The sequence below is a fragment of the Schistocerca piceifrons genome, chromosome 1, assembly GCF_021461385.2.
Source record: "Schistocerca piceifrons isolate TAMUIC-IGC-003096 chromosome 1, iqSchPice1.1, whole genome shotgun sequence".
NCBI lineage: Eukaryota > Metazoa > Arthropoda > Insecta > Orthoptera > Acrididae > Schistocerca > Schistocerca piceifrons.
The window spans coordinates 986,909,729-986,936,943 of NC_060138.1; the positions used below are offsets into that span (position 1 = coordinate 986,909,729).

The following is a 27,215-nucleotide window of genomic DNA, read 5'->3' on the forward strand; positions in this document are numbered from 1 at the left end:
AATGGCGTAATGCTGTATGAGTGGCCACATTTAAACCACATGTACTTCGAGTGGCAGCCAGATGGGCGGCAGTAGCCTCCGTTGGAGGAATCACTGCTGGAGATGGAGACACCTAGTAGTGTCAGCAACATGGTAATATGTAGGTGTTACCTCAGTTGAATTACAACTGTACACTAACTCTAGTTATTTGTAAAGGCTGCCATTAAAGAAGTTAAGGATACTTCTGGATTTAATTCCATAGATTGACAATGTTGTGAACCACACTACTGTATTGGTAGTCACCGAATGCTTTGTTGTGCTCTACAATTTTTGCTGTTTTAGTGGGGTAAAAATGCAAGGCTGTAGGAGCATATACATGGTAATTATAATTAAAGTTAAACTTTCAAACCACTGTAGAAATTACACCAATGGTCAGAATGATGTCAAATTGCAATGGAATATTATCGGAGAAAGAGGAAAACGTCTGGCAGAAGAAAAATAGTTACAGAATGTAACAATAGATGTTGCTGTAAGCATCATAATTTAATAGTGGTCGACTACAAATGACAAATAAATCATACAGTAATGCCTAAGGCATATGTTTGGTGTTAAACACACTATACTACTCAGTGTGCATGGGTGTACAGGTGGATACTGTTAGTTATGTGAACCGATCCACCATGGCCAGGTCATATGACATCAGATGAGAAAAATCGGTTTTTAATTGTACTGAGGCCAAAAACCGCATAAAAAGCATCAATCACATCAGTTTTTAATTGTCTTGAGGCCAAAAACTGCATAAAAAGCATCAATCAAAATCAAATTGGGTTATTAATTTCTGTGTGACTAGTGCAAAACATTTTCAATATGGTGTCCACCATTTTCTGCAGCAAGCTGAAATCAGGAAATAGCATGTTCCACAACTGATCGAAGTGTTTCCGGGGTCACATTCAGAATGTGTTGTGCAACATGTGCCTTTAATGCAGCTAAGTTTGCAATAGCCCCACAGCCAGAAGTCACACAGATTAAGATCAGGTTATGGGGTCAGACAAGCTGTAGGCAAATGGCGGCTGATAATTCTAGCATTTCCAAAATGGCGCTTCAGCAGCTGCTTAACTGGATTTGCAATGTGTGGAGGTGCACCATCTTGCATAAATATGATCCCATCCAAACATCCACACTGTTGGAGAGCTGGAATGACATGGTTGTGCAAAAGACACTCATAGCACTTACCAGAACCGGTATGGGTAACAGGACTGGAAGCACCTGTGTCTTCGAAAAAATATGACCCTATGATAAATGATGACGTAAACCTGCACCACACAGTAACCTTTTCAGGATGAAGTGGTACTGATTGATTTGCATGTGGATTTTCCGTTGCCCACATTCGACAATTCTGTGTATTGACGTATCCTGTCAGATGGAAGTGGGCTTCGTGTGTCCACAAAATCGTCTATGGCCAATCATTGTCCACTTCCAAATTAGCAAGAAATTCTAAATCAGAGGTCTCTCTTGCTGGCAGGTCAACAGGAAGAACTTGTGCACATGGGTAATTTTGAATGGAAAAAGAGGAAGGATGTTTCATAGGATTTTACGCACCTTGCTCACGAGTATGTCCAATGTTCAGGCAATTCTCCATGCGCTACGTGTTTGCATTCCAACACTCGTCTGCTCCTGCATTGCTGTGGCCACTGCTTCTAATGACATCGAATCAGTTCATTTCCTCCCTCTACCAGGTTGCACACCAAAAGAACCTGCTTTTTCAAATTTCTGAATCATTTTCTCCAGATCCAAGGCAGTCATCGGACCAATGCCATTTTTCAAATCCTTCAATGTCCAGAACTTCTGCAGAGTGACATGTGCACAGTCATCATTCTTGTAACACAGCTTTACAAGCTGAGTGTGGTCCTGCATTGAGAAAGTCATGGCGAATGTCGCAGATGCGAAAGGAGGAAAAGCCATGTACCTGGCGTGTTCATACTAACTTCAGTGGGTCATGTGCATGACAGGTGTTTTCAGTTATGTATTCTGACACATACAGTGCCATCTATTGATCACTTTTCACACTACTTTTTTTTCTTCTGCCATACATTTTCCCCCTTCTCCGATAATATTCCGTTGCAATTTGACGTCATTCTGACTTGTGGTGTTATTTCTATAGCATTTGAAAGTCTTTAATTATAATCACCCTATATATCTAGGAGAAAGATAGATACCACCTATAGGATAATTAAATAGGTCTTTGCAGAAAAAGGAAGTAGATGTGTGAATATCAAGAACACAGATGGAAAACCAATACTAAACAAGAAAGGGCAACCACAAAGGTGAAAGAAGCATTTGGAGGGACAGTGTAAGGGAAATGAACTTGAAAGCAGTATTATAGAAAGGGAAGAAGATGAGGTGGGAGATATGATACTACGAGAAGAATTTGACAGATCTGGATCAGTATTTGTAGATCTAGGTGTCCTCTACAGGGTGCACAAGGACAACGGAGGACTGAGTATGTTGTACCGATTCCCCTAACCAACAAATCTGAGGTAATGTCTTTCAATGAAACTGCAAACTGAGCCAGTGGAATTCACTTCACCTGATTTGGGGAAACCTGTATTGTCCAGAATCAGGAGACCTACACAAAAGGGTAGGGGCCTGTTAATAGTCGGCAATTCAAACATAAGGTGAGTGATGGTACCCGTTATGGAAATGTCAACAAGGAAAAGGAAATAGTACCAGGTACACTCAGTGTGTATGACTGGGGGCCTTGTTCAACATGTTGAAGAGGCTATTCCAGAGCAGCCACTGAGCAAACAGCGTGCAACCAACAGCAGATCGTGGTGCACATTGGAGCAAATGATGCCTGTCATCTGTGCTCCAAGGTCATTCTTGGGTCATTCCAGTGACTGGCAGAAAAGATTGAGAAGACCAGCCTTGCACATTGAGTTTCAAGAAAGCTTGTAATTTCCAGCATTGTCCCCAGAATTGATCATGGCCCTTTGGTTCTGAATTGTGTGGAAGTGCTGAACCAGAGACTTTGAAGGTTCTGTGACAAGCTAGGATGCAACTTCCTGGACTTGTGCCATAGATTTGAGAATTGTACAGTCCCTCTAAATAGGTCAGAGGCTGCTACTCAGACAGCTGACTGTGTGTATGGTGCACACAAGGGTTTTTTAGTTTAGGTGGCTCTCCATCCAATCCATATAATGATAGCAGTATGACCAGAAGTATCAGTGTAAGATCAAAATAAATGCCTCCCACAGGTGAAAGTATTAAAATTCTAATGGTAGACTGCTGAAGTAGTTTAGGTGGCTCTCCATCCAATCCATATAACGATAGCAATATGACCAGAAGTATCAGTGTAAGATCAAAATAAATGCCTCCCACAGATGAAAGTATTAAAATTCTAATGGTAGACTGCTGAAGTATTCACAAGAAAGTTCCAGAGTTTGAAGCAATCATGAAAAGCAGTGAAGCTCACATAATACCAGATACAGAAAGCTGTTTGAAACCTGAACTTGATAACAGTGGGATTTTGGGGGAAAATTTAAGTGTATATCAAAAGGATAGGAAAATGGGAAATGGAGGTGGTGTAGTTGCCACAGTAGACAAGAAACTCAAATCCACTGAGATAGGAATTGAAGCTGCATGTGAGTCAGTTTGGGCAAGACTCAGTATCAGTGACGGGCATAAAATGATAATTGGATCCATCTGTCACCCACCCAGACTCATCTGCTGATGTAAATGAAAACTTTAGAGAAAACCTCAGTTCACTTGTATGTAAGTCCTTAATCATACTGTACTCATTAGTGGAGGCTTTAATCATCCAACAATTAATTGAGAAAATTACAGTTTCATTAATGGTGGGCATGATAAGACACCCTGTGAAATGTTACTAAATTTCTTCTCTGAAAACTACCTAGAACACATAGTTAGTAACCCCAGTCATATATTGGATCTAATGGCAACAAACGGACCTGACCTCTTTGAGGATGTCCACATCAAAACTAGTGTCAGTGATTGAGATACAGTTGTGCCAACAATTATTACAAAAGTACAATGGACAACTAAAACCACCAAAAAGATATATATGTTCAGTAAAGTAGCTAAAAAATCCGTAGTGTCATATCTCAATGAGGAACTTGAAACTTTCAGCACAGGGCAGGAGCATGTAGAGGAACTCTGGCTCAAGTTTAAAAGAATATTTGACTGTGGTTAGATATGTACCCAATAAAACAGTTCATAAAGGGAAGGAACCTCAATGGTATACAGTCACTATAAGGAAACGTCTAAAGAAACAGAGATTACTGCATAATAGGTGTAAAACAAAGGGTTCGGTTATAGATAGAGAGATGCTGAATGAAACACCTTTGGCTGTCACGAGAGCAATGCATGATGCCTTCAATGACCGCTATAGCAAATATTGTCAAATAATATTTCACAGAACCCAAAGAAATTCTGGTTGCATATAAAGGCTGTTAGTGGCACTGAAGTTAGTGTCCAGTCCCTAGCGAATGATACAGGAACTGAAATTGAGGGTAGCAAGTGTTCCTTTACAAAGGAAAACCCAGGACAATTGCCCCAGTTTAACCCTTGTATCACGGAAAAGGTGAATGAAATAAGTATAGTGTCAGTGGTGTTGAGAAACAGCTGATCAGATTATACACGGAATTTGTGGCTGAGTTAGCCCCTCTTCTAACTATAATCTATCGTAGGTCCCTCGAACAAACATTTGTACCCAGTTCTTGGAAAACCCATGTACTAGGAGGGTAGTAGAAGTGATCCACAAAACTACCACCCAATATCCTTGATACTGATTTCTGGTGTAATCTTAGAACATATTTTGAGCTCAAACATAATGAGGTATCTTGAAAAGAATGATGTCCGCAATGCCAACCAGCATGTGTTTCAAAAACATCGATCATGTGAAACCCAACACTCACTTTTCTCACATGACTTACTTAAAGCTTTGGATCAAGACAGTATTTCTTGATTTCTGAAAAGCAGTTAACCCAGCACAACACCTATGCCAGTCATCAAAAGTATGATCATATGGAGTAATAAGTGAAATCTGTGACTGGATTGAGGACTGATCTTGGGTGGAGAGTTATTGTCAGATCTAGAACAAACTTCCGGGTGTGCCCCAGGGAAGAGTGTTGGAACCATTGCTGCTCATGCTGTATATTAATGACCTTGCAGGCAATAATAATAGTAAAATCTGGCTTTTTGCAGATGGTGTAGCCATCTATAATGGAGTACTGTCTGAAAGAAACTGCTTAAATATTCAGTCACCTCCTGATAAGATTTCAGAGTGGTGCAGAGATTGGCAATTTACTCTAAATGTTCAGAAATATAAAATTTTGCACTTAACTAAATGGAAAAAAAATCTAACATCTTATGATTATAATATCAATGAGTCGCTGTTGGAATCAGCCAACTCATACAAATATGTGGCTGTAACACTGCTCTACTGCTAACCTTGCAGAACTAGCACTCCTGAAAGAAAGGATACTGCGGAGGAAGTTTCATATCAGCGCACACTCGGCTGCAGAGTGAAAATCTCATTCTGGAAACATCCCCCAGGCTGTGGCTAAGCCATGTCTCCGCAGTATCCTTTCTTTCAGGAGTGCTAGTTCTGCAAGGTTAGCAGGAGAGCTTCTGTAAAGTTTGGAAGGTAGGAGGCGAGATACTGGCAGAAGTAAAGCTGTGAGGACCGGGCGTGAGTCGTGCTTCGGTAGCTCAGGTGGTAGAGCACTTGCCCGCGAAAGGCAAAGGTCCCGGGTTCGAGTCTCGGTCGGGCACACAGTTTTAATCTGCCAGGAAGTTTCATATCATTGCACACTCCGCTGCAGAGTGAAAATCTCATTCTCTAAAAACAATCTGTTTGCATGTAGGCACCATGCATGTGAAATACAGTCAGTTGTGGCCAAACCAAGCATGAGGTCCATGAAGCCAGTGCCATCAAAGCTCCTGACATTAAAAGAAAAAAATGGGGCAGTGTGGGGTGGGGGTGGGGGGGGGGGGGGGAGAGGGGCCTTCCACATTAAATAAACTACTAAATCAAAATAATGAAGAGTTATGACAGGAGTAACTTCCCATAATAATTAAAAAATCTTGGCCAAGTCTAAAAATGCTAAACTGTTAAAACAAGGGGTACCAAACTGGCATAGAATAGTTACATAAAAGATTTACTAGATTACAGTTATGAAAGTTAGTGTGTGGCGACTACCATGAGCACTCAAGCCTTTAGAATGAGGAAAACAGCAATTATATGAAACAATTAATAGATTACAATTACATAACTTGGTGAGCAGTTACCTCCTCAGCAAAGATGGTGCAGGCCGTCATGGTGTGTAAAAGCACAGCTTCGAAGGCACTATCATCCAAGAGCCCCATAAGGTGCCATACCACACTGTCTGTTACGTTGGAACAGACTAAAGGTGCGTCCAAGTCCGGGCCAGCACTGCATGCTTAACTCTGCCACAGGTTCAGCACTCAGTGAGAAGGCTACAGTTGAGTAACATTATAGTATGTAGGCACTGCGGGTATCACAAAAGATGGTAGGATAAAAAGATAATCCCAGAAATATTGCTGAGCATGGACAAAGAAACTAAATAGCCATAAATTTGCAACTCAACTAGGCTCCTCACTGATTTACATAGACGTGGAGAATGAGAGGGGTGGGGCAGGGAGACTCTTACATGGCTGGAACAATTACACTCACATGTGAAAGTTCAGTCTACCCTTTCAGACAAGAAGTGGGATTCTCGGATCCAAAATTCACACCAGGCAAACATCCAACAACAGGGCTTAATCCCCTGTCCATGAATCAGCTACCACGCACAGCTAGATTACCACAAGGCAAAATAATCAGTTCCAGAAGACCTGAGTGTGCTCTACACTAAAGCCATTGTACTTACATAAACTTCCTACTGCCAAAGTCAGTATGCCTCATCGCAAATTCAAGTCACTTGACCCCTTGACATTGAAAGAGGAGGATGTTGCCAACCAAGCATCACTGGTCCCTGCTCCCTATTACCCATGCGAACACCTCACTTCTCCAATTGTAACACCACCACCACCACCACCACACCCACTAGTATATTATTTCAAGTGGCAGCAAACAGTGAGGTGAAATGATAAAAGAACAGGAGAGGGACAGATATTGCTGGTACTGGAAAACGATACAAATATTGATGCAGTGCAATATATCTGGGGCTGTTTCCAAATTCTGCTTGGAAGTGCAATGTTTTAAACAATTTTGATTTGAGCATGTTGTCTCCCAACCTTAAAATTTGCTATGAATTTTCAAGTCCATTTATAATCTACTGCCCATCCATAAATTGTTATAACAGTTTGTGGATCTGCATTAACATTCAGAAAAGTGTGTTGTTATTGGAAGTGAATGTATGGTTAAGAATTCCGTAGTAAAATATGATGATACTGCAGCTATCCATAGGTATAATTAGTGGTGTCAGTAACTCTTCAGTAATTTTTATGTTTCATCCCATCATCTGCACATAGAAGATAGCCCAAGAAAATGTATATGAAATGCAGAAACTCCTGCAGATGATTACTGTGATGGACAGATGACTAACATAAGTAAATGTAATATACTTACTGTAATTAGATGAATATCACCAGTATTGTTTGAGTATAGCGATAAGATCTAGAGACGGTAACACTCACTATATTTACTGGAGTTACCAATATAAATTATTTAAGGTGGAATAACTATGTCAATCTTATATTGAGGGAGCCATATATCTTAATGTTCCACCTGTAGGCCTGTGTCGTAGGGTTTCTTGTGCATGACACACTTCAGTGTGCCACCTCTCTCTCTCTCTCTCTCTCTCTCTCTCTCTCTCTCTCTCTCTCTCTCTCTCTCTGTATCTATCTTTCCTCTACCACCCCTCCCTTCCTTTACCACCCCTCCCTCCCTCTACCACCCCTCCCTCCCTCCCTCCCTCCCTCCCTCCCTCACTCCTTCCCTCCCTCTTATCCCTGTCCCTCCATCTTATCCATGTGTGATGGTTTTGCTTCATCAGTTGGTAAGCTGGTGCACAACCCCTGTCTGAAACACTGTTCATTTCCATATAATCACATGAACATCATCACTTCTTAAGACATTGTGGAATGACACATTTATATCTGTTCACACTGTGAGTGAAAGGATGAACTGACGATCCATCACATTGCTACAACTCTCACTCTTTGTAATACATGCAACTTATTCATAAAAAATTCTTACATTATTTGTTTTGAATTAATGATGAAATATGATTATGGTGCACATGGCATGCGGCCAAGGACCTCCATCAAGACACTTTGCAACTGATAACCATTCTAAATGTGGTGGCTGTGTCTTCTGATGGTATAGATGGAATGTTTCAAAATCTCATATGAATCTGTGTTCACCAGTGCAAAAGGATATATGAAGTTCACTTTAACTGCTCCAGGTAATTTACAGACTCCAAAATGTGGAAATTCCAGCAGTATAAAGTAGATGACAGAAGGGTTGACCTGAAGGGTGATTTTGAATGTGCACATTCAAATATGAAGAAATGTCATGTGTCCAAATTGTTCAGTGTCTAAAAAAGTTGCACTTATCAGAATACAAGATGTCCTATACAGCATCAACTAACTACCCCATGACATTGTCTTTCCTCTGTAGGTGAATCATAGTGTGCAGGTTAGCAACATATCATCTTCTGAGAAAATTCTTACCACAGTGTGTCTAATCCTAATTGTTGTATCTGTGTCAATTATGTGGACAGAAATTACCATTGAAGGAAATATAGATCTCCAAGTCATCTACAGTAGTCCTTTGATACCCCAAATGCTTGAGAATGAGATCTTCTGAACTAACATCGGAGCAAATAAGAAATTTATGCAAGGTCTGATCATTTCAATGGCTTTTATCAGTGTGAAAATATGACTTTTCATGCTTTCCCGAAAGATCTGTTGCAAAAACACTTATTTGGTTTACTGCCCGATCATATTGTGTAACTCGCACAATATTTCATTGATGCAACTGCTCAGCATCGTCTGGTGGTGGTAGCTGCTGCTTTCACTGCTGTGAGGTGCGACTGGCGATAATCACACAGCATCTAACACTTTCTTGGATGACAAGAGACAGTGCAGTGTTGGGTTGCATGACTCACACGTCTCTTCCAGTTGACTTACACATTGTGCGTGCAGCCGATCCTCTTGTTTGGGTTATCAGCTACATTGCTCTCACCATTTAATTCATCTCTGAAGACTGTATCAGGTTAAGGGGAATATTATTAATGAGCTCTATATTCTTGAAATAAATTATGTACTCATAGGCCCTTGTCACTTCAGCGACAATATATTTTCGACTCTCATCCCAAAGTAACAAATATTCTGTACAAACTGGTTCCAAGATAAATGTCAGAATCTACTAAAAATTCATACAGTTACGTGCGTTGGTGAGCAGGTGTCGATTCGGCACCAGTGAACAGCACGGGTGCTGGCAGCGTCAAACGGTTGTTGCGGCATTGGCGAGCAGATGCAAAGTCAGCAGCGGTGAACGGCAGTTGCAGATGGCGATGGCGGCCCGTTACCGCATCGATGTCATTGGCAGGATACTACATCAACGTTGGGTGTGCGTGCAGCTGATCCTCTTCTTTGAGTTATCAGCTACGTTACTCTCGCCATTTAATTCATCTCTAAAGACTGTATCAGGTTAGGGGGAATATTATTAACCAGCTCTATATTCTTGAAATAAATTATGTACTCATAGGCTCTTATCAGTTCAACAACAATATATTTTTGACTCTGTCAAAGTAACAATTATTCTGTACAAACTCCAGCAAGCCAACTGGTTCCAAGGTAAATGTCAGAATCTACTAAACATTTGTACAGTTACATATGTTCTGCATCATGAAGAGCCAGGACATAAAGTAAATTCTCTATATAACACATGCTTCGTCTGTCTCTGTAACAATCCTCATGATACCACACACCATAGAACATTATCCAAATACTCTTTGACTTTTTGATATAACTTCTAGGGCGCTGCTTGTAACCACTTGTCGGGGCCGCTCATCTGACACAGCTCCTGGCTCCGCATGACAACTGTCCTTCCTGTTCACACAGACATGTGTGACGCAGTAAAAAGGCTCTCTCACCCCTGTCATTAAAATATCGGGTGTTCGATACAGTGGAGAGCCAAGTGTTTCTAGAATTTACCCTGAAATTCTTGAAGCACTACAAGTGGCATTGAAATTTATCATGCCGGGAGCAGGAAACACATGTATGCAGGAAGATGCTCATAGTTGGAGGAAAGCGGCACTCCTAGTGCCCCATGCTGGGTGCCCCAGAAAGGCCATCCGCACATGCGCTATGGGCAGTGACTATGCTGCCAGACGTTCCTGTGATTAAAGGGTGAAATAAATCTCAGTAGTCCGTTGTGTCACATGATGAATCAGAAGTTCTTGTTTTTCCCTGTCATGATTTAATGGCAGCCAGTGGTGGATTCCAGGTGCACATAGTTGAAAATCTGCATCACTGTTGATAAGATTGTCCACTGTATGGATATGTAAGGCCTCCTTAACAACATAGTCGTAGGAAGATGATGCTGGAGATAAAATTTCCTTCTTTTTGTAAAACATATGATGTCCCATGTCGAGGCAATGCTCCGGTACTGCAGATTTGTCAAGTTGCCCAAGGTGCATATGATGATAGTGTTCAACACAATGTTCTTGCACGGTTTGGCGTATCTGCCCAACATAAGATTTTCCACAATGGCATGGGATTTTATACGCATCACATTTCCTAAGGCCACAGTCGTCTTTGACTGAGCACAGTAAATGCCTCAATTTTACTGGTGGCAGAAAAAAGCACTTGATTTCATGCTTTTTGATGATTCTTTCTATTCTTGAAGACATGCTGCTAAAAAAGGACAAGAACGCCGTTGCAGTGCGTGCTTCCACGTCTTCATTTACATCCCTGCATTGAATTTGCGTAGAACAGAATGCACGGCATATCTGCCTATCGCAATAGCCATTCTGTTGGAATACTGTTCTTAGGTGTTGTAGCTCACCAGGTAGACTGTCAGCATCTGAAACCACATGTACTCTATGCACCAAAGAGCTTAAGGCACTATCACAATGTGCAGGGGGTGACAACTTGTGGCCTACAAATATAGCTCTGTATGAGTTGACTTGCAATAGACGCTATGTCCCAGTGTACCATGAGCTTTTATTCTGACTATGACATCCAGGAATAGTAAAATGCCATCCTTTTCCACTTACATTGTTAATTGTATATTTGGATGGCGAGAGTTCAGATGCCAGAGAAACACAGGTAATGTCACTATTCAGTTGGGCCACCCCACAAAAGTATCATCTACATACCACCAGAAGCAGGAAGGTTTGAGACTTGCTGACTGTAGTGCTTTTTCCTCAAAGTCTTCCATAAAATAGTTGGCCACCATGGGAGACAGAGGACTTCCCATGGCAACACCATCCACTTGTTATAAATACTGGTCATTGAATAAGAAATAAGTTGAGGTAAGCACATGTTTAAATAATGCCCACTATGTCTTTCTCAAACTTGCTGCTGATAAGCTCTAATGAGTCCTGCAGAGGTACTTTCATAACTAATGATTCAATGCTAAATCAAACCAAAATATCTGACGCTTGTAGCTTAAGTGTCTTCAGGCATCCTATGAAGTCCTCTGAATTCCGGATATGATTACCACATTTGCCTATGAGAGGTCACAACAGTGTAGCAAGATGCTTGGCAAGAAAATAAGTAGGAGCTCCAATGTTGCTCACTATTGGGCCAAGAGGAGTAGGCCATACAGTCTTGTGGGAGCTGCAGCCTGTTGCCATAGGCTCTTAGTCACTTTAGAAGGAATAGAACTGTCCTGGAGAAAATCTAATGTTTTTCTCTGAATTGTTCCAGTTGGATCCTCTCTTAGCTTTCGATAGGCAGGTTCGTTTAGCAGTGCTTCCATCTTGCTGTCGTATTCAAGTCGTGAGAGGAGGACGATGGTGTTCTCCTTGTCAGCAGGAAAAATCACAAGGACTTTGTTCGCTCTCAAGTCTCGCAGAGACTTCCTTTCTGCTGAGCTGATGTTGAACTTTCTCAGTGGGGCCTGTGTTAAAATTTGGCAGGTGTCCCTCCTAACTCTTCTGCAACATCACTAGGAAGCTTCAAAACTGCCTGTTATATGCCAGCTGTGACATCTCGGATTGGAGCTGTCCGTGGTGTTGGTGCATAACTCAAACCTTTCTCAAGCACTGCAACAGCTGCATCATTCAGGATTCTATCTGTGAGACTAAACATGTTGCACCAACGTGGTTATGCTTTGAGATGAGAATACTTTGACATTTGGCGAACCTTGGCTTGTTGTTTCGACCAGTCAGCTAGCATCCAGGTAGCGCTATCTAACCAATCCCAGGATAGCGCTGAGAGTTTCAAAGAGATCTTCAGATGCATTGACAGTAATTTTGTGGACACCATGTGCAGTTCCTGATTTGTATGATTTACCCTCTCTCTCACTAGGGTTGCACTCGCCTGTCATTTAATTCTAACAGCAGCTGCAGATTTAGTATGATGTTTAAATTTAGCAAACATTGGGACAGTTTGTTTGTCATGGCATCTCAATAAAAACGCCATGGTGCACAACAGTCTACCTCTCTTGTTACATAACTTTTCAAGCTCACATATGTCGTTGGCCATCTTCTCCCCATAGAGGTACCATATGTGACTTTTCGTGCTTCCCCAAGAGATCTGTTGCCAACACACTTCCCGTATTTGCCACCAGATCATATTGTGTAACTTGCACAATATTTCATTGATGCAACTGCTCAACATCATCAGGTGGTGGTAGTTGCTCCTGTCACTGCTGCAAGGCACAACGGATGAGATGCCGTGACAAGCAAACTGTCCTGGGCGCTAGCTGACTGGTCAAGACAAAGGTTTGCCAAATGTCAAAGTATTCTCATCTCAAGGCCCAACTGTAAGAAGGGAAGGCACCATGTTTAATCTCACGGATAGAATCCTGGATGACGCAGCTATTGCAGTGCTCGAGAAAGGTTTGAACTATGCATCAACACCACGGACAGCTCCAATCCAAGATTTCATAGCTGGCATAGAACAGGAAATTTTGTAGCTTCCCAGTGACGTTGCAGAAGAGATTAGGAGGGAACCTTCCAAATTTTAACATGAGCTTCACTGAGAAAGTTCAACAGTTAACAATGTAAGCGGAAAAGAATGGCATTCCTGGATGTCATAGTCAGAATAAAAGCTGCTGTTACTGTGGGACATAGCATCTATCGCAAATCAACTCATACAGAGCTATATTTGCAGGCCACAAGTTGTCATCACCCTGTGCACCACAAGTTGTCATCACCCTGCGCAATGCGGTAGTGTCGTACACTCTTTGGTGCATAGAACACATGTGGTCCCAGATGCCAATAGTCTACCTGGTGTGCTACAACACCTAAGAATAGCATTAAGAGTAAATGATACATTGGTGACAGATGTGTATAGTGTTGCAGAACTTTTTAATAAACATTTTATAACTGCTACCGAAAAGATGGAGTTGTCAGGTTCGGTAGATGCTGCTATGGAATACCTCAGACCAGAAATCTCAAGCAACTTCCATAATATGAATTTGACCCTCACTACCCCAACAGAAATAATGTCCATCATCAAATCTTTAAAATCAAAAACATCTAGTGGGTATGATGAAATATCAACAAAGTTAATTAAAGAATGTGATTCTGAGCTAAGTAACATATTAAGCTATCTGTGTAACCAGTCATTTATCAGTGGAATATTTCCTGAATGGCTTAAATATGCTGAAGTTAAGCCACTGTTTAAGAAGGGAGATAAAGAAATAGCATCAAATTTCCGTCCAATTTCACTGTTGCCAGCATTCTCAAAAATTTTCGAAAAAGTAATGTACAGTTGGCTTTATAACCATCTTATCTCAAATAACATACTGTCAGAGTCACAGTTTGGATTTCTAAAAGGTTCTGATATTGAGAAGGCTATCTACACTTACAGTGAAAATGTGCTTAATTCTTTAGACAAAAAATTGCAGGCAACTGGTATATTTTGTGATCTGTCAAAGGCATTTGACTGTGTAAATCACAATATCCTTTTAAGTAAATTAGAGTATTATAGTGTAACAGGAAATGCTGCAAAATGGTTCAAATCTTATATCTCTGGTAGGAAACAATGGGTGTTATTAGGAAAGAGACATGTATCAAGCTATCAGGCATCATCCAACTGGGAACTAATTACATGTGGGGTCCCACAAGGTTCCATTTTGGGCCCCTTACTTTTTCTTGTGTGTATCAATGACCTTTCATCATTAACATTACCAGATGCCAAGTTCGTTTTGTTTGCCGATGATACAAACATTGCAATAAATAGCAAATCAAGCGTAGTCTTAGAAAGATCAGCTAATAAAATATTTGTGGACATTAATCACTGGTTCCTAGCTAATTCTTTGTCACTTAACTTTGAAAAAACACACTACATGCAGTTCAGAACTTGTAGGGGGTGTCCCACGAGTATATGTCTAACATACGATGACAAGAAGATAGAAGAAGTGGACAGTGTTAAATTCTTGGGATTACAGCTTGATAATAAATTCAACTGGGAGGAGCACACCACAGAACTGCTGAAGTGTCTTAACAAATCTCTGTTTGCAATGCGAATTTTGTCAGACATAAGGGATATAAAAATGAAAAAGCTGGCATACTATGCTTACTTTCATTCCATAATGCCATATGGTATTATTTTTTGGGGTAATTCATCAAGCCAAGCTAAAGTTTTCCGGGCACAAAAACGTGCAGTAAGAGTTATATGTGGTGTGAACTCAAGAACATCCCACAGAAGCCTGTTTAGGAAACTAAGTATACTAACTACTGCTTCCCAATATATTTATTCCTTAATGAAATTTGTCATTAAAAATGTATCACTTTTTCAAACCAACAGCTCAATTCATGGAATCAATACTAGAAATAAGAATAATCTTCACAAGGATTTAAAGTCACTTAGTCTTGTACAAAAAGGTGTGCATTATTCAGGAACACACATTTTCAATAACTTGCCAGCAGCCATAAAAAACTTAACAACCAATGAAATTCAGTTTAAGAGAAGCCTAAAGGATTTATTGGTGGCCAACTCCTACTCCATTGATGAATTTCTCAGTAAAACCAACTGTGATTTGTATATATACAGAGTGTTACAAAAAGGTACGGCCAAACTTTCAGGAAACATTCCTCACACACAAAGAAAGAAAATATGTTACGTGGACATGTGTCCGGAAACGCTTACTTTCCATGTTAGAGCTCGTTTTATTACTTCTCTTCAAATCACATTAATCATGGAGTGGAAACACACAGCAACAGAACGTACCAGCGTGACTTCAAACACTTTGTTACAGGAAATGTTCAAAATGTCCTCCGTTAGCGAGGATACATGCATCCACCCTCCGTCGCTTGGAATCCCTGATGTGCTGATGCAGCCCTGGAGAATGGCGTATTGTATCACAGCCATCCACAATATGAGCACGAAGAGTCTCTACATTTGGTACCGGGGTTGTGTAGACAAGAGCTTTCAAATGCACCCATAAATGAAAGTCAAGAGGGTTGAGGTCAGGAGAGCATGGAGGCCATGGAATTGGTCCGCCTCTACCAATCCATCGGTCACCGAATCTGTTGTTGAGAAGCGTACGAACACTTCGACTGAAATGTGCAGGAGCTCCATCGTGCATGAACCACATGTTGTGTCGTACTTGTAAAGGCACATGTTCTAGCAGCACAGGTAGAGTATCCCGTATGAAATCATGATAATGTGCTCCATTGAGCATAGGTGGAAGAACATGGGGGCCCAATCAAGACATCACCAACAGTGCCTGCCCAAATGTTCACAGAAAATCTGTGTTGATGACGTGATTGCACAATTGCATGCGGATTCTCATCAGCCCACGCATGTTGATTGTGAAAATTGACAATTTGATCACATTGAATCGAGGAAGTACAGTACAAACTGACGAAACTAAAATGAGCTCTAACATGGAAATTACGCGTTTCCGGACACATGTCCACATAACATCTTTTCTTTATTTGTGTGTGAGGAATGTTTCCTGAAAGTTTGGCCGTACCTTTTTGTAACACCGTGTATATATAAGTACAATATAACTTCTGCGCAATTTCAGTGCAGTAATGTGTTCATTGTAAATAAGTATTATAGTAGTTGTATTACATGTTTATTACCTTATAAATAAATAAAAAACTTTTTTTATTTTAAATTCAGTGCATTAGTATTTGTAAAATGACTTTAAAAAAAGTGTTCATTAAAAAATGACGATCATTCCACTTGGGACCTGTGGAATGGTACATTAGCTTATTTGTTTTACTTGTAAATATTTGTTATGTATTGTTGTTTTTCTGACATGTTCCACATCCTGGAGGACCTCCTCACTATTGATCAATTGGAATGAAAGTAAATCTAATCTAATCTAATGGTATTGCAACAGAATGGCTATTCCGATAGGCAGATATGCCATGCATTCTGTTCTAAGCAAATTTGAAGGTGGGATGTAAATGAAGATGTGGAGGCACCCACTGCAACAGTGTTCTTGCCCTTTTTTAACGGCATGTCTTCTAGAATAGAAAGAATGCTCAAAAAGCATGACATCAATTGCGTTTTTCAGCCACCAGCAAAACTGAGGAATTTATTGTGCTCGGTCAAAGACGACCATGGCCTTAGAAAATGTGGCATGTGTAAAATCCTATGCCATTGTGGAAAATCTTATATTGGGCAGACGTGCCGAGCCATGCAAGAATGTTACGTTGAACACCATTGTCATACTCGCCTGGGGCAACCTGATAAATTTGCAGTAGTGGAGTATTTCTGAAGAAGCAGAGCTTGCCTGGGCACGGGACATCGTATGTTTTACGAAAAGACATAAATTTTATCCCCGAATCATTTTTTTGGGACTGTGTTGTTAAGAAGGCCATACATACCCATACAGCAGACAATCTCATCAACAGGGATGCAGGTTTTCAACTAAGCACTGCTTGGAATCCAGCACTGGGTCCCATTAAATCAAGACAGAAAAAACAAGAACTTCCAATTCATCACGTGACACAACATACTACTGAGATTTAATTGAACCTCTATCCACAGGAGCTTCCAGCAGCACAATCATTGCCCATAGAGCATGCGTGGATGGCCTTCCTGCAGCAGCCAGCAGGGGGCTCTAGGAGCACCACTTTCCTCCAACTACGAGCGTCTTCCGATGCACATGTATTCTCCGCTCCTGGCATGATAAATTTCGACGATGCCACATGATTATCTTCATTTGCAGCTTGCAGCAGTGACATCAGCAGCTACCACCACCTGGTGATGTCAAGCATTTGCATTGATGAAATATTGTGCACATTACACAATACAATCCAGCGGCAAACCCAAGAAGCATATTTGCAGTGTGAAAATACTTTTTCAGTAAGCCTTAATCATTAAGCCCAATAGACTTTCCAATGTGTGGATTTTAACAGACAAGTTTGAGGTTTGTAAAATGTCACATAGTGTGGATATTTATACAATAAATTTGTTAATAAATGTTCTTAAATCACAACCTGTGACAACCAAATTATTCAAATGCCATTGCTAGGTGAAGTTAATAAGAATTTGAGATCCAAGAGCAAAAAGGTTTTATCACCTATTCCTTCACAATTTGGAAACAGTATTTATGAATCCATAATATGATGTAGCAGTCAAGTAGCAACTATATACACAGTGACATGGGAAACTACTTTCATTGTTTATTTGACCTTCCATTGGAGAATGGAACATGACATACTTGAAATTTTTGCTGTATGAAACCACTGTGCCCTGTGCAATATATGAGTTGTGTGAGAAAAGTAATGAGACTGACAACACTGCAAGAAACCTGGTAATGCTGTGTTATTCTACTTGTGTAGACTCGTATGTTCATCCCTCCCAGATGCTCAGTCCGAGTTTCAGTTCTATATAGCCATCACGTCATTTTTGAGAGCACTGTCATTTAAGTTGTGTTTTTGTTGTGTGTTATGAAAAGGAATAGCGGAATTTAGAGCAACTTTATACCACCAAGTTTTGTGTTAAACTTCGGGAATCCGTGAGTGTGACCTGTAAAAATTTGATAAAGGCCTATGTGGAACATTCCTCATCAAGGGAATAAGTTTTTTGCTGGAAAACATCATTTTTGGAAGGCTGAGAACATGTTGAAGATGAATCTCACTCAGGGAAAGCTTCAACTTCAAAAACTAATGAAAACATTGAATATATACGTGCTCTTGTGAGATTAGACTGACGTTTAACAATGAGGATGACGAGTGACCTGTTGAGCTTAAACACTTTCACCGGACATCAAATTTTGACCAAATATTTGCACAAACGGAAGGTTTGTGCCAAAATTGTGCCGAAAAACTTCACAATTGAGCAGGACAATCAAAGAAAATTGGGCATTGATCTTCTTGAGAGAACTGGCAATGACCACGAATGGTTCAGTCATGTGATCACTGGTGATGAATCCTTTCTGAGTATGGTCCTGAGAAAAGCAGCAAAGTGAGGAGTGGCACACTGAGACATCTCCTTGACCAAAAAAACCTCGATTGAACAAATCAAAGATCGAAACAATACTGGTTTACTTTTTTGATAGTAGGTATATTGTGCATGAAGAATTTGTTCCTCCAGAACAAACTGTCAACCAAGTGTTTTACAAGGGTGCCCTGGAAAGTTTCAGGAAAGAGATGAATCTAGTTAGACCAGACATTGCAAACAAGTGTATGCTGCAGCATGACAATGCCAAAGGGAACTACTTTGAAGGGGACAATATTGGTGTATGGAAAACATAAAAGCTTTGGTATATGGAAAGTCAGTCTCATTACTTTTCTCACAGACCCTGTAAGCCATTAGTTACTTACTGATGATGTTTTGACAATCACCTACGATTTTGTGAAAGGAAAATTACCTTCTCTTAGCTGTCAAGGTCATTCTGTGAATGCAGGAAATCACTCAAATTTATCTGCTGCTAGTTTTAATAAGAAAGAACAGAAAACTAAACCTCATGGCATTTTTAGCATTTTTAGGATTCCATACAGTCTTCTGTCTGTCTGACTGACTGACTGACTGACTGACTGTTAAGAACCCCTTTCCTCGGGAATGGGTAGTTTACATGTATGTCACATACTAAAGTCTACAGACCCACTGTGGTGTAAAACATTTAAGGTTCTAAGTCAATGCATTCAAGAGGTATGGTCATTAACGTTACATTTTTTGATACTCACAAACACACTTATCAGAACCAGTAAGGTATTGTGCATTGACCAAAAATCATGTAATTTGACAAGAAGCAAAGTTTCACAGTACAATTAAAGAAAAAAGTTTGAAAATTATTAATTTATTATTATATAGCATGACCAAAAAAAAAAATTGTCATTTGTTATCTGTCTGCCTGTCTGTCCATCCTTCTCGTAAGACCCCTTTTTCTCAGGGATGTGTGGATGTTTCATTTTGAAACATATGTCAATACTAAAATCTATGGTTCCCTGGCAGTGTGAAACCTTTAAGCTTCCAAGTCAACACAGTCAAAAGATATGGCTATGTATGTCACTTATTTCATATTTGCAAATGTGTTCGTAAGAACCTGTAGGGTACTTCTCATTGTCCTAGAATCATGAAATTTGGCAAGAAGCAAGGTTTCACAGTACAAGCAAAGGAAAAAATCTGGAAATTGCTAATTTGTAAGTGTCACATAATAAATAAATAAGTAAATTTTTTGTCATGTTATCCAACTGTCTGTCTGTCCATCTGTTAAGACCTCTTTTTCTCAGGAATAGGTAGACACATCAAGTTGAAATTTATGTCACATACTAAAGTCTGTGGTCCCTTGGTAGTGTAAGAAATTTAAGCTTCTATATCATTGCAATCAAAAGATACAGCCAATTATGTCACATATTTTGATATAAATTTTCAATTCCTGCCATGGTTGAACTATCTGTACACATTCTTAAGTTTGTACAGAACTCTTGGTGCATGAGTCAGTATCTGGATTTTTTTCCATTAGATTAGATTAGTACTAGTTCTATAGATCATGAATATGGCACTTCTTAATTATGTGGAATGCATCAGGACCCCACCGACACCCCGCACCCCTACCTTCTACCTTCTTCCTAAAATTCACAATCCCAATCATCCCGGCCGCCCCATCGTAGCTGGTTACCAAGCCCCCACAGAAAGTATCTCTGCCTACGTAGATCAACACCTTCAACCCATTACATGCAGTCTCCCATCCTTCATCAAAGACACCAACCACTTTCTCGAACGCCTGGAATCCTTACCCAATCTGTTACCCCCGGAAACCATCCTTGTAACCATTGATGCCACTTCCTTATACACAAATATTCCGCACATCCAGGGCCTCACTGCAATGGAGCACTTCCTTTCACGCCGATCACCTGCCACCCTACCTAAAACCTTCATTCCTTTAGTAAGCCAAGGTTTTTTGCGTGGTTTCTTATAATTAGATTTAACAACTTTCTTGGCAAACAGCTTTCAAATTCTCTTACAAGTGTATCATGAAATAAGTTATATTTTAAATTAGCATCAGGTTCCTTGTACATATCATACCAATCTAACTGCAGAAGATTTTCTCTGAAATTTCTAATTGTTGAGTCATTAATTGAATGCACAACTTTGGAGGGTAGTTTTGAATTACTGAATGGAGCTATGTCATATACTGTAACTAGCTGAGCATTAGGATGAGAAAGGCCATTCTCAACAGGACAAGAATTTATGTTTTTAAACCTATCTTGGTGTATAAAAGTGTTATCCATCAATGTGCTGCTGTCCTTACTGCCCGAGTAGGAAAATTAATGACAGATGTCAAATTGAAAGAACCGAGCAAGACTTCCGGGTCATTCTTCCTATTACACTCTTTCAGTGAATCAACACATAAGTCCCCACAAATAATAATTTTCTTTCTCCTATCTGACAGACAGCACAACAAGGCATCTAAGTTTTCCCAGAATAAATTAAAGTTTCCTGAAGGGGACCTATATACTGTTACAATTATAAAAGAGCCCTCCTTCAGTTTAAGTTGACAGGCACATGCTTCTATATGTTGCTCTAGACAAAACTTTTTTGTATCTAAGCTTTCTACACAGTGATAACTTTTGACATATATGGCAACTCCTGCTCCCACCTTATTCTCTCTACTCATATGTGCAGCTAGTTTATAACCACTGATATTTACCTTTTCTGTATCAGACACAATGTGATGCTCAGACAGGCATAGTATATCTATTACATTATCAGATTCAGTGTCATCTAAACAAACCAGGGGCTCATCTACTTTATTCTTCAATCCCAGAATATTTTGGTGAAAAATGGTAACATTATTTTTTACTTTACTTTTGTGAGAATCTACTTTTTTCTTTAATCCACCAATATTTTGGTTAAATATGGTAACATTATTATTTACTTTCCTGTTGTGAGAATTTTGTGAGTTTTGGACCTCTTTAGCACCTGCCTGCCTGAACTTCTCATTGGACACTGATATTAGTCTAAAAAATAAGTACATCCATGAGTATTAGTGTCCACCCTTATGGATTTCGCTAACAACCCTGCCAGTTTACCCTTCTCTTTCCTATTGAGATTCCCCCTATCAATAGACTTGACAGGAACCAATCCAATGTCTGACAGAGCGGCCGCCCTACCCAACTGATCCAACTCCATATTTACCCTCCTGACAGAGCGGTTCAACTGGGGCTGATCATGTCACACGAAAGCAGACGGGAGCCCAACTTTGGTATGAGTAGTTTCCGAGGCTATTTTCACCACGTAACACTCAATACTGTAGCCCTGATCCCTATCAATACTGTTTCCCACTCCAACCACTATCATCACATGATCCTGCTTTGTGAATCCCTTGCACAAGGAACCTATATCCTCTACCACCTGGCTAAGACATGCACTTGGCTTGAAAAAGTTTGTGACCTGGTACCCGTCACCTAATTTTTCCTGCAAAATGTGGCCCACACCTCTTCCATGGCTGCTATCTAGCAACAGAACTTTCCTCTTACTTTCTACTTTTTTTGAAATAGTTGGTTTCCTAGTGAGATTCTGTTGCCTCTTAACTACATCTACTTCTACTGGAGCCTCTTCCTTACTTAACTGTGGCAGCAAGGCAAATCTATTGGTTGTGCCAACTGGGAAACTGTTCTGTGGCCCCTGTTCCTAGCTACCACTTCCCTTTGTATTCTGGTACTTACATTTTCTTCAATGTGAGTAGAAATCTATGTTTTATAATTATATTTGAGACTGTTCCATTTGACGTTTTCCTAAAATAGTTATTGATTCACTATTTTTGTGCTGTCTTTCTATGAACACACATCAGTTATTGTGAAAATAAGAAATTCTCTTTGTTTCTCCTGATCTGATTAATCCATAAAAACTTTCCTGTGTTACAGCTACATCTATGTCCATTGTACCACCTGTAGAGATTAATTATGCATACAGAAGCGTATTTTCAAATAATTCTCTCTTTTTCCAACTTTCCCTTTCGTTTCAGAATGACTTATCATACTCAATCGGATTCATGGTTGTCATTCTTCGGTTTTTTACAATAACTGGGAAGCATGCAACACTGAAAATGCTGATGCTCACTGTGGGTGTCTCAGTGTGTAAAAGTTTCTTTATCATCTTTGGAATGTTTCTTTTAGTATTCTTTTATGCTCTTGCTGGGACCATTCTGTTTGGCACTGTGAAGTATGGAGAAGGGATTGGAAGGTAAGAGTCTATATTTTAAGTTTATATCACAATAATGGAAATTCCTGGATAGAGCTATACATTAAATGAAAGGGCAACCACTCACATACAGCAGATCGATACTTGGAGCACAGTAACACGTAACAGAAAACAGCATTCACACTAGCTTTCAAGTACTAGCTCTTTTTCCAGCAACAGTACACACTTTCGCACACACAGACACCTGTACACACACTTCCACAGCCACAGCAAGTTTATATCAGAAACATGCTTAATAGATGTTCATAATCTTAATTAAATAAGTGGGCTTTATCCTGTATGTAAATGGATGTATGTGTATAAGTTCTACAACTCTGGAATATCTGTAGCTTTTTCACCAAAATGTCATATACACAATACACTATTCGGAAAAAATTGAGAGTAAGACAACCCTAACAGTGCAAGGAATGTAAAGGAGATATCATCTAATAATAATTAAACATGGTCCATATTAGTTTGAAATCAATAGATTTCGAGACTTCTGGGCTGCTTGGCAGCTGCCCCAAGATCACCTAATCCCAATTTTAGTTGAACAGAACTCTGTGGAACCTTTTTGAGGTTTTGAGAAATAAGAACACGCTATAAAACATTTTAGAAGTAACTAAGCACATAAGGTCTGATCCAAGTGTGTCCACATCATATTTGACTTTAAATGGGACTTCCAGTTATTTGATGTAGTTCTTCACCCCTGTCTCTCTCAGCTGTGCAACTAGCACCAGGGTGAAAATAATGATCAATATATCTGGAACAATCGCTTCTGTAGAAAATGAAGAGATGAATTACCGTTTATCCCATGGGGACCATTTGTTCCCATGGCTCACTTTTTTAATATTAATAGAGTGTAATTTCTGATGAGATGTGTCTTCTCAGTCAAAATCAACAGATCACAGGAAAGGGCTATTATGAACTGTAGAGTTCATTTAAGAATTCCATGTTTCACTTACTCATAACTTTATGTTGTTACTCAAGAATAAATATGTTTTCTTACTTTTGGTGAAGAAACTGAAAATATTGTTTACAATCAAATTGTTTGTTAATGGAATGCGCTATGCTATTACGAACTGACCCATCTGTGTATGCCTCTTGACTCATCATCACTGCTTCAAATCCTTCAGTACTTCTCTGCTACTTCTCAAATTTAGGAGAGAGGTTCTGGCTGATTTGGAACTGTGAAGCCAGATCTTAAGTTGTGCCTGGATAGCCCAATTGAGGAGAGCATTACTCATGTAAGTGAGGTTCTAAATTTGAGTCCTGAGTTGGCACACAATTTTAATCTGCCAGCAAGTTTCAAGTATTCTTTTAAATTAAGTAACAGTGAATATTTAAAAAAAATTACTTTATAATAAGTAAACTGTACTAACAATGTAGGACAAGACTGATTACTACTTATGGTGAAGAAGACATGTCAAGTTGCAGACAGGCACAATTAAAAGACACTCACAATTATGCCTGTCTGCAGATTGATGTATCTTCTTTACTGTAAGTGGCAATCTCTCTTTTCCTGCATTGCTGATATACCTACCTAGAGTTTTCATTATAGTAATATTTTTTAAAAATATACATTGCCTGACAAAAAAGTGGAGCATTCAGAAGGGGAGGAGGAAACAAAATTAAACTTTGTGGGTTCAAAGGGTATGTGATGTTACAGCAGTGGTTACAAAATCAAATCAAATTTACAACTTGTCAGTGTGAGCCCATTTATCAGTAATACATTGTGCCCCTTGTGGCAGGGTTGCATGCAGTGACTTGGTTGTGTTGTTATAAATCCCTTGTATCATCTACTGAGGCAAGCTGGCTCACAATTGTTGTAACCAGTCCATGACATCCTACACATTGGCACAGGGACAGAGTTGATGTCTGAGCTGGTCAACATGTTCTATAATGATGATGTGGTGATAATAGGTGGTCAACCGGAATGTCGATGATGAATGTGTCTGCAGTCACATTCCCATGTGGTCCAGCATTGGGCCACTGTCACATCTAAATGCCTCATAAATCTGGATATTGCACAAACAGACCATCTGGCCAAATGGATACCTACTATGATGCCCCTTCCAAACTTTGTCAGATGCTGATAACGCTGTCTCACAGTATGCAACATGTCTGTATCACTTCACAGTGATTACACAACTTCTAATGCTCTTCATGCCCTTCATTTACCCTTCCAGACCTAGTAACAGCACTAAACATGAAAACACTAACACATTCTGGTGGCTATTCTACCTGTCACAGAGGATTGCAACCTTAATTATTTACATACCTGCTTGTGGTGTGTACATGTGCAATGTTACCTTGATATCTGACTATGCCTTCTGGGCACTTCACTTTTTTTGTCAGGCATTTTATAAATGAAATTATTTGCTGTAGATTGATATTTATTTAATATTGATTTTTATTTATTATTCCATATAACTGGTTATAAGCTAGAGCAGCACATCTGTAGGAACTGAGCTGACTTGAAATTGGTTAATAAATGAAAGTAGCTAGCAGATCATAACTGTGTGCCAACTGGGACTGAAACCTAGATACTTGCCTTTCATGGGGTGTGCTTTTACCATCAGAGCTATCCAGCCACAATTCATGACTAGCCCTCAAAGCTCCACTTTTGATAGTACCTCTCTCTTACACCCCAAACTCCACGGAAGTTCTCCAGCATACTTAGCTGTGTTACCAGCACAGCATAGGCAGCCTGGACAATACAGTTGTGCAGGTGTATGTGTGTGTATGTATGTGTATTCTGTTTGCTCAGAAGAAGGATTTGTCTGGAATCTCAGCCATGTACTCAATCATGCCTGTCAACAACTCAACTATGTGATTGGTTGTTGTCCTTATTCCTTCCATTATTTATTTTCATGCAAATTGTCTGGATACCAGTATGGGACCATTCCATATATTACAATGAAAAGAACTGCTTGTATTTATGCACAGAGAAAGTTTGCCTTAATTATTGGTGGTTTTTGATCTTAAACTTTCCATGTACAGAAGCACATTAAAGTTGTATTAATTTCACTCATTCAGATTTTTTCTTAAATTTTACTTTCTGCATTTATTGTAGCCCTAGTCAATCACTGAATTCTGGCTAAATCAGATACCATCTAAGGATGTTAAGCAGACTCACACCATTCTGTAGAAAAATAATTTACTTTCACACAGGGCGTAGAAGAGATTTTTGTGTGGTTAACATACTTGACATTAATAGTAAATGATAAATTTGCCAAGTTCATAAAATACTACGAAATTGGCTTAAAATTTTGATTCACAAATGTTCAAAAAGTAGCTACACCAGTGGGCTATTCTTAAAGGAACCTACACTTTAGAACTGACATCAACATAAATTTTAGCAACAGTTTTGTCAGAGCTCCAAATATAGTAATGTAAAGCTTACAAACAAAAGAATTCTGATGCTATTGTGTGATACACTGACTGTAGACTAAATATTGTTTAATAGTATAAATAATCTTGGAGTGTAAATGGCAATATATATGTATGTATCATTTGACGTTGTTGTGTAAAATTAGATGTTACAAGTACAAAACAATTAAAGTAAATAAATAATTAAAGGACAGAAATAAGAATCTATTCTACTTACTGCATGAATTTAAAATTAAAAGTAATTTAGGGTTGCATTATAATATTTGAATCATTTATACAAAAAGACTGTCTATCTTACAAGTCGTCTTTATCTTTTCAGAAGAGCAAATTTTGGCTCACCTGTGACTGGTGTGGCAATGTTATTTCGCATTGTCACTGGTGAAGATTGGAACAAAATAATGCATGATTGCATGGTGCAGCCACCATATTGCACACCTGCAGACAATTATTGGGAAACTGACTGTGGAAATTTCACAGCATCTCTCATTTACTTTTGTTCTTTCTACGTTATCATCACATACATTGTTCTTAACTTATTAGTTGGTGGGTGAGAGCAGACATTATATATTTTGTGATTGATATTAGAATCTGAAATGTGGTACACACAGGTAACTAGCTTTCTTTTACAGCCATCATCATGGAGAATTTCTCACTGTTTTATTCAAATGAAGAAGACGCCCTTTTGTCATACGCAGACATCCGTAATTTTCAGAACACTTGGAATGTGGTTGATATACATCAGAGAGGGGTTATTCCTGTAAGAAGAGTAAGTTTTACTTCTTTTGTTTTGGCCATCAAAGCTAAGATTCATTTGATGCTTCATGCTATTTACTGCAGATTACCCTTTTCTCTGTTGCCAATTTCCATATTACTGCTAGTCATATTTTACCATTATGTAGCCCAATATCAATTAGCCTATGATATCCCTTCCAAAAACACCTTTTCCAATGCTTGTGTTTCACTGATTCCTAAAATCTCCAACTGTTTGCTTTCAATTTTTATCTTTGAGATTTACTCACATATTG

At 39.4% G+C, this 27,215-nt stretch overlaps 1 protein-coding gene across 1 annotated transcript in view; it reads left to right on the forward strand.

Annotated features, from left to right (window-relative positions):
- Positions 1 to 27,215, forward strand: part of LOC124795014 (sodium leak channel NALCN) — a 402,332-nt gene that overhangs the window by 325,518 nt on the left and 49,599 nt on the right. The window contains exons 25-27 of the mRNA XM_047258779.1: positions 22,583 to 22,800; positions 26,510 to 26,733; positions 26,820 to 26,956. Of these exons, the coding sequence (XP_047114735.1) occupies positions 22,583 to 22,800; positions 26,510 to 26,733; positions 26,820 to 26,956 (579 nt within the window). The remainder of the gene's footprint in view (positions 1 to 22,582; positions 22,801 to 26,509; positions 26,734 to 26,819; positions 26,957 to 27,215) is intronic.